The sequence below is a fragment of the Vipera ursinii genome (genome assembly GCF_947247035.1).
Source record: "Vipera ursinii genome assembly, chromosome: 5".
Taxonomy (NCBI): Eukaryota; Metazoa; Chordata; class Lepidosauria; order Squamata; family Viperidae; genus Vipera; species Vipera ursinii.
Window position 1 is genome coordinate 57,902,859 of NC_139518.1, and position 12,977 is coordinate 57,915,835.

Genomic DNA, 12,977 nt, shown 5'->3' on the forward strand with positions numbered 1-12,977 from the left:
GTCCCCAAATATGCTTTCTTTATTGTCAAGGATTCAGAAAAACCCGATTCTACTACAGTTTAAAAAAGCTCTTTAAAAAGTTACTTTTATTGACAAACAGACTTCTTCAAATAGCCATTTTGTTCAGCATCTATAGCAATTGTTGATGGAGTCAAAAGATAAATTCTGAAGATCATACTCTGATCTATCTACATCTACAAATATCAATGTTCTGCAGGCAATGATCTTCTCTGTAATACTCTGTGGAAGCAAACATTGAAGAAGCAGTATAGAAATCTGCTTGCTGCTGAAATATACCATAACCAGGAAAATAAATGAATGGATCATAGAACAAGTCAATCCAGAATTCTCACTTGAGATGATAACAATGCTGAAATGATTATATTTTGGATCTATGATGAAAATACTTAGCTGCCCCAAGACTTCTTATGGTGGGAAATCTGGAGAAGAGTCCAACCAGAAGCAAGGTGGCTGGATTTAATTACAACAGCAATGGTTGCATTACTGGAAGACATGAAGGATCAGGATGGGAATAGAGGAAGTCCATCTCAGTGGTCATTACAAGTTGATACAAATTGATGGCATGTAATCAATCAACCAATCAATTCTTTTCTATTAAGTATTAAAGGGTTTGCACTATTATCACTAGTTTTTTTATAGTTTTTATATATGAATGCACAATATTATAAGCTAGAAAGGATATTTCTTTTACCCATGCTGATTCTCCTGGCACTGGAACACAGTAAAAAGTCTGTCTATCTGCAGTCACAATTTGTTTAGGATTTAAATCTATTTCTTGATGAGGCTAGAAGAAGAAGTATTATACTTCATTAGCATACTGTAAAAATAAAAAAATAGTGTAAAGTTGTTATAAAAGTGAAATACATGTGATTTTTTCTCTCTAAAGGGAAGTAATCTTAAAATAAATTTACAATTAGTGTGCTAGAAGGCAATATCGGTATTTATTCTAAGGAATTATAGGGAAGGAACTCTAATCTCTGTGGATCAAAAGTTCCAGTAACAACTTTTTTTGACTTATATAAAATAATGAAAGCTGATTTTGTTTTTTTAATATCAACAATAGTACAGTGCTAGTTTGAACTTTATCATTTGAAGCATGACATTTCCTTGTTGGCAATATTGTATTCAAGTAGGAGCACTAGTGAAAATGTATGGAGCCAAATTTAAATTAAATCCTAGTCTACACAATATTTATTAATATATGCTAATAATCAATTCATTTTCCAAGTGTTTTAATGTTATCACTGCAGCACCAAATATCTATATGTAAGGGATATAAGCATATGAATTGCAAGGTGTGACCCCCCAAAACAAATTCTACAACAAAACTATATGGAAGAGATCCCAGAACACTCCTAGCAACAGTAGAATAAATACACAGTATGTTTGGAAAGGGGAGAAACAGACCATCCCCCAAAAAGGCAATAATTGGCATAGAGACCTTCTGCACAGGAATACATTATAAAATGTATTTACTATAACTTGTATGCTGCCTCCATCTTAAGATCTGTTATCCAATCTCAAATGTTCCAAGCATTGTTAAATCTTACAATGACAATGCTAAAAATACACATTCATACTCCTTAATAATTTATTTGTGTTTGCCTTAGTTTAAGTCTACTTCATGACTCTGATAAAGGTGAACTTTTCTTATGAAAGCAAAAATATAATATAAAATTATTTTTGTGGAAACAGACTAATGTTGTGCAGCTTCTCAAGTGTAGACCCAGACATACATTTGAGTGAAAAGTGAAAATATTAGAATGTGTGAAGGGCTAGTACTTTTAAAAAACACTGACACTGGCATTGTTGCCTTGTACATTCAAAATAGAATAGAGGCACATATTCTGCAAAAATACATTTAGGAGGACTAGTTTTGTCACTGATTCAATAAGTGAGGATATATCAGTGCAAATGAATGTTCAATTATATTAATTAAAAAAGAAGCACTAGAGAAGGCTCTGGGAGGTACATTCCATTCCATTCCATTCTATTGTATTCTATTCTACTCATTAAAAAACAAACTATATTTTGATGCTGTGTGATTTATTACTACAAAACTTGTATCTGTCTCCATTTCTTGATTGCTTATAGTATTAATTACGGAAGCTTTAAGGCAAAAATCAATTAATACAATTGTATCTAAAAACTCCAATGCACCACCATTTGGGCTTGCATGAAAAAAATAATAATCTCCAAATGTCTTTTTGAAAAGCCACGTTTTTCCAGTTCTCCAAAAATATATCCATAGAAAGATAAAATAGAAAGAAAATGATAAATATTATAGTAACTTAACTGCATTGCCATTATTTCTATAGCTGGACTTACCCCACATTCTGCTACATCTCTATATTTTCCAAAATGCATAACCTGTTAAAAACATAAAATCACAATTGTAATCTATACAATTTCTTACCATGCTCATTTTGGGGAGATTTGGGGGGATTTTTTAAATAGTTACTGTTACTTCCTCACAATTAACTTTTCTATGAACATAGTGGTTCTACTCGTCAAGCTCAATATTTTCTTTATAATGTTTCGTTCTGGAAAAGGTAAGGGTTGATTCATAATATTTTATTGGTTACAGGCAAAGCATCTGTTCCCTACAATATATATATGAGCAGAATTGCTAAGGAACTATTATCAGATGCGGATTGTTGGTATTTCACTTAAGAATACACATAGAAAAACCTTAAGATTACCTTTATTTCATGTGATACTCTTACAAAAGAAGTACTAGCAAGTCCTTTGTCACGTGGAATAAAAGGGAAATGATGGACCTAGCACAGTGATGGACAAACTTTTGTTGGGCAAGACCAAACTTAACTTGGAGGGAGGACAGACTCACGAAGGGGGTAAGGCCACAGCACAAATACAGTAGTCCTGGAATTGGTTTGATAAGAATTTGAGGTTTTGGAATTTGTTTTGTTCCTATTTTATACTACTGTTTTTTTTCAATGTAAGCATCAATTTATATAAAATTATTCTCAATTTTCAACAATTATATCAAGAGGAATAAGAACCATGAAAGAAACAACATGGCTGGGAATGAAAATAGGAAATAAGAACCCTAGTGAAGAAACTAACTTACACGTGATTTACTAACTGTGTCAACTGTTTCATAAATGTTCATATAAAATTCAGGATCAAACATATCTTGAACCATACAGCGAAATTTTACTAAGCTATTTGGCTTCAGATAATGTAGGGGGACATCATTCATTGATGGTACCTGTAAAACAAAATTCAATAATTATCAGCTTCATGAGGCAAACAGAATTGTATATCTTTATTTTCAATGTTATTAATTTAATTATATTTTAATTTATGTAAGTCTGAAGATCTAATACCTACACAGAAAGGCTGATAGAATTTACACTGATTTTATAGACATTTTCTTAGTAATCACTGAAATATGATTTAATTCAATCATGCATATTTCAGATTTAGTTAATTGACTAAATCCACTCTATACATTCCATTTTTTTGAACGCAACAATTCCAAATTCATTTATCTGACTCTATGCTTAATTTGTTAGAATCACAATTCAATGATATCACCACTGTAAAAATATTTTGCACCTAGATTTGGACCTGTAAGATGTTTGGCAAAAAATAAAATGTGTCAATAAAACTATATTTTTCAAGCAGCTGGTCAGTTACTGAAATAAAATGAATAAATGATTATATTCATACCATACAATTTCTAATGAGCCAAAATTCAATTTTCTGAATGCCTAAGTTTAATTTGTTCATCTCTTGAAATCAGGGCTGAATTACTAAAAATGTGCTGTATTCCATGCCTCTTTGGTATTCTTTTTCCTTATTCAAATTAAAATATCATTTTTTATCATAAAAATATGACAATGTATTCTGTAGTCAAAAATGCATCATCTTTAGGTTAGGGAAATTACTAAATAAACACTAATTAAATTATACTATCACATACTATTGAACGTGCAGGAAATTTGCTCAGAATCAAAAATTTAAAGACTATACATTTAGAGATCCTATATCCAATGCCAATAACAATGTCCCGTTTTATTTCTGTACTAATATCCTTAACTAAAAACTCAATTTATTTTATAATTCCTTTTAGCTCTACTGTATGCATTCAATGCCATGTTAGCAAAGTTGCCTAAAGATTCTGAAACTCATCATCAAACAGTTTAAGTTCTGATAACTAAACATAGTCTTACCCAGTTAGTTGCATTATTTTCTTTTAGTTTCTCTTTGAAGTATTCAGTTACTTTCCTCTCCCATTCAGGGTTTAGACTATTCTGAGCTAAACAAGACATAAATCAAATCACAATATTTAATTTGTGAAAACTATAGTCTACAAATGTAAAATGCAGTAAAGTACATTTAAAATTTTACTTTGCAAACACAGTATTATTCAATAATTAATGATCGACTAGTATTTTAGGCTTTTTTTCTAAAGCAAAAAGCAATTAAAAAAGCAAAATCTTCCTGGACTAAATAATTTTGATATGTGTAGGAGTATCTGCAATTCTGACTTTTTCAGATAACAAATATAGGTTAATAAAGGTTATAACTAGTGTGTTGCAAAGTTGCACAAAGCATTTAAAACAGATGCTTCAGGACCATTTTTGCATAAATGTCTTCTTCCTGGTTTCAAATACAGACACACACACTTATGATAATTAACAGTTTACTGACCCCCAAAGTGGTAACAGTAATCTAGGAATGAAAATCAAAACCAAGCCTCTGACAGATACTTGCTGGAATGGTTAGTTTTTAACAGGAGCATCCAAATCTAGTTCTGGGTTCCAAGAGCCAATCATAGCTGTCAGCTAATTCAAGGATCAGGCTTTTATAGACAGGAGCTGGATAACAGACAGGTGCTTGAAACAAGGGATCATGGATCAGGGCCCTCCTTAAATCAAATTGCAGCCAGCTGTAACTAATTAAGAAATTTACTCCCTTGCTTGGCGAGGAGCCTCAAAGAACATCTCTCTCTGTGTTCCCTTTCCTACTCCCCTGTTGCAGGAGCTGGGTGGCCTTATGTCATTCTCAACTGATTGCTCCAATTGCCCAGGTAGTTTTTTTTTGATTAGCCTCCTGTGATACTTGGCTTGGGGTCTCCTGAGGCTGACATTCTACAGCAGACATGTCAAACACAAGGCCCGGGCCGGATCCGGCCCGCGAAGTGGTTTCATGTGGCCCGCAAAGCCATCCTGGAAACAATGAGGGAACGGCCCCCACTGCCTTGGCCCTGGCCTAGAGACCCTCCTTCTGCCAGAGACCCTCAGATCTGTCCCACTCCTGCCCGGGCCCCCATAGGCACCATTGATGCGAACGATGTAGAGCTGGCCATGCCCACCCAGTAGGCCATACGCACTCTAGCCACGCCCACCCAGTAGGCCACGCCCACCCAGCCCCCTGAGGGCAACCACAATGCTGATGCGGCCCTCAATGAAATTGAGTTTGACACCCCTGTTCTACAGCTTCAGCTGAAACAGCTTATTCAGAATTAGATTCAGATTCTGAACCCTGGGCCTGGGCCCTAACACTGAGGAATCTTTACTTAACGCATTAAAGCAGACGTATTTTTAGAAGACTAAAACTGGAGCCGATGACTGCAGTAGAATGAGGAGCTGGTGAGTAGAACGGCTTTTCATAATTCTCCAAATGAGAAGACTTGGGATTGCCCACAAGTGCTCAAGACAATTTCCCCTTACAAGGCAACTACATGAGAATAGTTTGTGGCAGGTTTAGAGCTCTGGGAAATGAGGGGAATAGCCATTTTCCTCAAACCATCTTGTTTTTTTAGCTGTTAGGAACCTTTGAATCAAAAAATCAGGAGAGTTTCCTTCAACGCTTCGTGAAAGAAATTTGAAATACAGGTAGTCCTTGACTTACAACAGTTTATTTAATGGCCGTTCAAAGTTACAACAGCACTGAAAAAAGTGACTTCTGACCATTTTCACACGACTATTGACACATGATCAAATGCTTGGCAACTGACTCATATTTATGATGTTTGCCGTGCCTTGGGGTCATGTGAACAGCTCCTACAACCTTCTGACAAGCAAAGTCAATGGGGAAGCCAGATTCATTTAACAACCGTGTTATTAACTTAGCAACTGCAGTGTTTTAACTTAACAACTGTGGCAAGAAATGGGGCAGAATTCACTTAACAAATGTTTCACTTAGCAACAGAAATTTTGGGCTCAATTTGAGTGTAAGTCAAGGACTATCCTATACAAGTTTTAGCTGCAGGGTTTATTTTTAAATATACAGCAAAAGGTTCATTAAAACTTTGATTTTGGAAAGTTACAAACAGTCTAAGAGTCCAAATGTACTTGAAATAAGATTTTGGAATTAATTATAAAAATACTTCTTGTGGGAAAATGCTTTTTTAAAAAAGAACATAATAGGATGAGACTTTGAAGGAACCAGAAAGAATTAAAGATTACAGTCAAAAATATATACTTAAATTTGACTTATAAGAATAAAGCAAAACATTTTAACATGGAACAAACTGAAGATATTTTTGGACAATGGAAGTTACTTTTAAGAGCGTCTGCCTCCATAGATTGTGCTTAAAAGATTTTATGGTAAAGAAACAAGTTTTACCTAACAAGAATGAGATTGACCTGAAAGTGGATTTAAAAATGACCAGCTATAAGAATTATTAAAAATATGCAATACTGAATTAAAAAAAAAGAAACTGGGCGATGCCTTAATAATTAAAAGGGATATACACAAAAATAAACCAAGAGACTCACATGAATAATTTTCCTACATTGTATTTACAAAATAGATTTGTTGAAATTTTGAAGAATTTTGTGAGAAGGGACAAAGAAAAAATGAAAATAAATGAAGTTCTAGATCATAATTTGAATGGACTAAAGATCAAGACTATTAAAAGTAAATAATATATTATTTGTAAAACATAATACAGCTGTTAGCTTTGATTTTTAACAGATAACTACTTTCCTAGTAATAGAAATGTCAGGTTCTGTGCAGGATTAACAATGTCTCAAATTATGATATTGATAAAAAATCAAAATAAAACTATAAAAAGTCAATTTAGATAATGGTAATTTACTATAGTTTTATTCCCTCTTCTAACAGTACAGTATTTAGCATAAATCTTTAAACCATTATAGAGACTGTGGAAAATCTATGTTTACTGTTTTTAACTATGTTCCAGATCTCAACTATAATATCTGTTTTATATTAATAGATAAGGACTCTTAGCAAACATTTAGAGTACAGAATATGATGATTCCAAAAAGAAATAGGTCCATATACATTCTATATTATCCACTTTAATGAATCCGTATTTCAGACATAATTACTTTACGGTATAAGATTTGTTTCTTTTATACATTAGAGATTTAAAACTTTATAGATGAAAAAAAAAGTTAAAGGGCTTGTTTCAGAGATTTCTGATCTCAAACTTCCATCTCAGTAGTGGGAGATACATGCCAATTAATGTTTAGGGTAGAGTCTTGACTGAATTATCACTGAAGTGGCCCATTATGTAAGTAATAAATATTCTGTGGTTGTTACATTCAGATAGGTAGTTATCAGTGTATGTAGAATGCTTTTGTACCTATCCTTGCCAATTCTAGCTTCAGCATCTTAAATATGAGCCAGCAGCATGTAGCAGTGCAATCAATCCTAGGTTGTATAAGCAGAGGGATAGAATCAAAATCATGTGAAGTATTAGTACTTAGTAAGACCACACCTGGAATACTGCATCCAGTTTTGGTTACCATATTATAAAAAGATGTTGAGATTCTGGAAAGAGTCCAGAGAAAAGCAATAAAGATGATTAAGGGCCTGGAGACTAAAACATGAAGAACAGTTGCAGGAATTGGGTATAGCTAGTCTAGTGAAAAGGACTAGGTGTGATATGTTAACAGTGTGTCAATATTTGAGGGGCTGCCACAAAGAAGAGAGGATCAACCTATTTTCCAAAGCACCAGAATGCAAGACATGAAACAATGGCAGGAAACTAATCAAGGACAGAAGCAATTGAGAACCAAGAAGAAATTCTCCCAACGGTGAGAACAATTAACTAGTGGAAGGCTTGCCTTCAGAAGTTGTGGGTGCTCTATTACTAGGGGCTTTGAAGAAAAGACAGCTACTTATCTGAAATGGGATAGATCTGCTTGAGCAGGAGGTTGGATTAGATGACCTCCAAGGTCCCTTCCAACTCTGTGATTTTGTTACTGTTACGTGGTTGAGAGCCAGAGCAGTTAGGAATCAAGTTTTTTGTACCAGTATATATCAAGCTTGCACAAAACATTTATGAAACTGTTATCTTTGTAGTATGAAGATCTCCCAACTAGATTCCAGCTACTTAGGATTACTTTGTCCTAGGATTTCCCATATAGCATACACACACACACACACACACATATGAAGGAAGGACTATGACTCTTTTGGGGATCTCTCTGGTAGAGTATAATCCTCTTGTGATATACTGGGATCCTTCCGACCTTGTGATGTGGAACTTGTGTTTTTAGTGAAGATTTAAAATGTGAAGGCTTTCTCTCTGTTTCAGTTGTCAGGTTCCTTCAGATTTGTGGATAATTGTGTAATTATCATTGTGGATTGTTTTAAGAAGAATCACAGCATCTTTTTTATTGGAAACAGAATCTGAGATACAAATCTGAAAGGTGGACTGACAATTTTCTTCAAGTGTTATTATCAAACTGAATGTTTCAGTTATACTTTCTTCAAGTGTATTTCCAACTGAATGATTCAGTTATTCTTAAATTTAGATCCTCAACATAAAATAAGCCTTCAGAGTTTTGAAGGATTCAACAAAAGTATCAAGCAGTTGAGTTTATTGGTCAGCAAATCAATCTATTTCATTAAAAATCCTTAATAGTACATGGCTTTTAGTATGTAATTATCCATGAGTGATATCTGTCTGTATACAGCAATTCTATTTCACTATATTCTTATGAAAACTGATTTTTTAAAATCACGATTCTCCAACTTATTGGACACAAAAGATAACATTTTCCTGTACAAATTGCTGCTGTGTATTATTAATTCACATTTTAGTTATGACATGGACCTAATTATTCTACTACTACATTTTTAATCAGAACTGAGCCACAGTATTTCAGATATACTATTGTGACCACAAATAATCATAAAAAGTTACCATAGCTTTGTTAGCTCATGGAGAAAAAAAATCTAAATTACATAATTGGGAAGTAGCTTTATTAAAACTACCCAAAGGGACAAATTTATCCCTCTACTTTACTCAGATTCTTCTGCAAACAGTAATGTTCATATATACTACAATAGCCAATAAAGCAAAAGACATGGCAATCTGGTTTAAACATATTCACTTCCAATCTTAGTGATTTTTTCTAGTATTTTATCCTTCAAACTACTGAATTATTGAGACAAGATACATGTGCCCCAAAGTTACTATGAACTTGATTCCTAGTCAATCTCATTCCAACGTTCTGCTTTCCACTATCCAAAGGTTTTATATTATATACACAATTTAATTATATCCCCTTTAAAGTAGTATAAGATTACAATTCTTACAATGGAATGTCTTGGGGACAGAGCGATTTCGAAGTCCCTATTTTGTTTTGTTTGATTTATTCTGGTTTTGTTTTGGTATTTTGTACTTCCTGTTAGCTGTATTTTCCAAATGTTGGTTTTTCAGTTATATGAGCTAGCCACAGTCACTTGGGAGCCTGCCAATTAATTAATGTTTTGTTTTAAGGATTAACAAAAACCATTAAGCAATTATTCAGATGTGCTCAGAGATTTTAGGGTTACCTTTGGGTCACTTTTAAGCAAAAGTTGATAAAATTGCAAATAAATTTGTTAAAATTTATTTTAAGAGCCTTGGTGGAGCAGTGGGCTAATGCCTCCTTAAGTAACACCAGCTGCCTGCAATTATTGCAGGTTCGCATCCCACCAGGCTCAAGGTTGACTCAGCCTTCCATCCTTCCGAGGTAGGTAAAATGAGGACCCAGATTGTTGGGGGCAATAAGCTGACTTTGTACTAATGCCGCTTGGGAGGTGTGTGTGAAAGCCCTAATAAGCAAGTATATACATAGAATGAAGGCTATTGCTAAGCACATTTGATTTGTGCTTAGATTGTAAACCGCCCTGAGTCTTCGGAGAAGGGCGGGATATAAATGGGATTAAAATAAAATAAATAAATAAAAAGGATACAGCAAGCAGATTTGCTAAAAAAAACAAAAACAGAATAGAAAACAAATACATAACCACTTGGGTTTAGAAAGCCACTCATGAGATACAAACACGCCAATTGGCTACAATAGCCATTGATAGCCACTGAAAACAGAAGCCAGAAGATTCCTATTCAGTTTTCACACGCAGAAGCCTAACACCATGCCTTCTTCACCCTATTTTTAATTACAAAGCGCAGCAGCAAACTAGTAATTAAGGCGCTCAAAAGAAGGACGCCCGGCCTGACGTTTAGTACAGGGGTCGGCAACCTCGGCTCTTTTATGACTCGTGGACTTCAACTCCCAGAATTCCTGAGCCAGCATAGCTGGCTCAGGAATTCTGGGAGTTGAAGTCCACGAGTCATAAAAGAGCCGAGGTTGCCGACCCCTGGTTTAGTAGGAAAGTCCCCTTCAAGGCTTAGAAACCTTTTTTATTTTCTCTCTCAGCCTCCCAAACGGCAGAAGAAGTCGAAAAGACACAGCGCACACGCTCAGGACGCACACTCGCTACCTTCCCGTGGGGTTTGCAACTTTCGGCGTGCGGAACTGCCCTTCCCGCTGCCAAGTTTGCCTCACACGAACTGGCGAGGCTGCCTTTCGGCTCCGCTCGACCCAGCGGGGGTTCCGACTCACCAGGCCAAACTCGCTTATTAGCTTGGCCCGGCGGTCAGTTCTGTTCTGCTGGGATAGGCCTGCTTCTTCCTACCCTTCCCTCCGCTCCCTTTCCCACCCCGTTCCGCAAGGAGCCGCGAGTTGCCGCCGTCTCCTTCCTGGTCGTCCCCGACCCAGAACTATTCTCAGCAACGTGCCACCGCGTGTTTTTTTCTTTTTTCTTTTTCTGGATTCGGCCGAGTTCCCTTCTGCCTGTCCGCTTCGTAGCAGGGTAGCTCGCCGCCGCCGCCTTGACCCGCCTTACAGCTTTCCCACGTTTCCCTGCCCCTCGGCCCGCGCTCTCTCACCGAAAATACCCTGCACGATACTGAGCGGGCAGTTCAGCCAGTCCGCCACGCACGGCATCTTTTCGGTTCTTCTTCAAACGCGTGAAAAGGCCAGGAAGTCGGGCCCAACGTCTTCAGAGACCTGCTTCCCCGGAGGCTAGGCGCCGCGCGAGAGCGCTTTTCAGATAAGCGGGGCTGGCTTTCCAAGGCTGGGCTCGGGCGCAGCCAAGGCCGCCGTGCAGACTTCCAAGCCCCCTCACTTCGCTTCGCTTCTCAGCGCGGGCTCGGGCTGGCGGGAGAAGAGGGAAGAGAGCGGCGACGCCATCTTAGAGCCGGGCGGAAGGGGCAGGGCCGAGGCGGGCAGAGCTCCGGAGAAACGGAGACGTGGAAGTCCCTCCGTCATGGCTGCCCCCAAAACCTCCGCGACGGGCGGCATCTCCTCGACGAGCGGCGGCACCAACTTGCTTTTCTCCTCCTCAGCCACCGAGTTCAATTTCACCGTCCCCTTCATCCCCGTCAGCCAAACCCCACCCGTGGCCACTTCGGGACCTGGCCTCCTTCCCTCAGGTAATGGTCGGGAGCCGGTGTGTGTGTGTGTGTGTGTGTGTGTGTTTGTGTGTGGAGACACGGGAGTTGGGAATCCCCGCTTGGAATCCCATTTTCGCTCCTCCGACGCCTGGCCGCGCACCCGCAACCCTCCCCGCGCTTCCTTTTGATGGCTGAATCTCGCATTTAGGTGGATCGGGCCGCTCCGTGCCGGAGGTCTGCGATCACGACGCCTGCAAGCTCTTCCGTCTTGTAGATCGGGGGGATCTCGTCACCTCCAGGACCTACAATGGAGGGAAGGATGAACGAGGGGGTTTGCTTCAGAAGGTGGAATCTTCGATGGACGCGCCATGTATTGAGATAACGGGAAGCCGGATGTATTGTTGATCCCGGCCTGTGTTTCTTTATAAGCGGGTTGATTGGAAATCGAGTTATTTTACCGGTCAGGCTCTCGAGTTTCCTGGCTTGCTGGCCCTGTTCAATCCTCTTAACCAGGGGTCTTCAAGCTTGGCCCTTTTATGACTTGTGGACTTCAACTCCCAGAATTCCTCAGCCAGCTTTGCTGGCTGAGGAATTCTGGGAGTTGAAGTCCACAAGTCATAAAAGGGCCAAGTTTGAAGAGCCCTGCTCTTAACGGTCCCTTTTGACAATTCAGGGCAGCACTCCCTGCCCCTTGAAGGCTTTAGTGCACAAAAGTCTGTGGTTTCACAGCCTCGGTGCTGCCATCTTATTGCTGAAGAGGCAGAGAAAGTTCCTGAGACTTGTCCAATGAGTGGGTATAAATTTCCTTCCTGGCTCATGTGACTTGTTGCATTTCTTCTTCTTGAAATTAAGCTTCCCGGAAGTTTAGTTCTTTGGAAATAAGTAGTTAGGTGGAAGAACATAATGTTGGTGTGTTTCTTGGAAAGAAGCCATAGCAGGCGGGATTTGGAGGAATCTATTAGGATGGTGATTGGAGACAGGGGTAAAGCACCAGGATGGTAGGGAAAATGACATCAGATGGGGGAGAAGAAAATGTGTGGTTAAAGAGAGGTTTTGTAGCATTCACCTAATTCACACAGTCATATTTCTCTTAAAATTCCCAGATTTATTTATTCATTTGGCAAATTTATAAAGCTGCCCATCTCTAAACCGTAACTCTAAACAGTGTACAAAGTTAAAAATGCAAAATGATGGAACAAAGTAACCAAAAGAATCAGCAAAAATCATGTTAAAAACATTAAACATAACTTGCAGGAGGGCCCATTCAATGTCTCTAGCACAG

The 12,977-nt window shown here is 37.9% G+C and overlaps 2 protein-coding genes across 7 annotated transcripts in view; one reads left to right on the forward strand and one right to left on the reverse strand.

The window, feature by feature from the left end:
- The window catches only part of MCMBP (minichromosome maintenance complex binding protein), a 38,440-nt gene extending 27,033 nt beyond the window's left edge, over positions 1-11,407 (reverse strand). The window contains exons 1-5 of one of the 5 annotated variants that reach the window (XM_083363835.1): positions 11,189-11,407; positions 4,221-4,306; positions 3,113-3,253; positions 2,350-2,391; positions 704-805 (exon numbers count right to left, since the gene is read on the reverse strand). In XM_083363835.1, coding sequence (XP_083219961.1) covers positions 704-805; positions 2,350-2,391; positions 3,113-3,253; positions 4,221-4,306; positions 11,189-11,246 — 429 coding nt within the window. In that variant the 5' untranslated portion in view covers positions 11,247-11,407. The other 4 variants (XM_083363837.1, XM_083363836.1, XM_083363838.1 and 1 more) reach the window with 4 other exon arrangements.
- A 141-nt stretch (positions 11,408-11,548) lies between these two features.
- SEC23IP (SEC23 interacting protein) overlaps positions 11,549-12,977 on the forward strand; it is a 37,710-nt gene continuing 36,281 nt past the window's right edge. For both annotated transcript variants that reach the window (XM_083363833.1, XM_083363834.1), the window contains exon 1: positions 11,549-11,734. In XM_083363833.1, the coding sequence (XP_083219959.1) occupies positions 11,569-11,734 (166 nt within the window). In that variant the 5' untranslated portion in view covers positions 11,549-11,568. The remainder of the gene's footprint in view (positions 11,735-12,977) is intronic.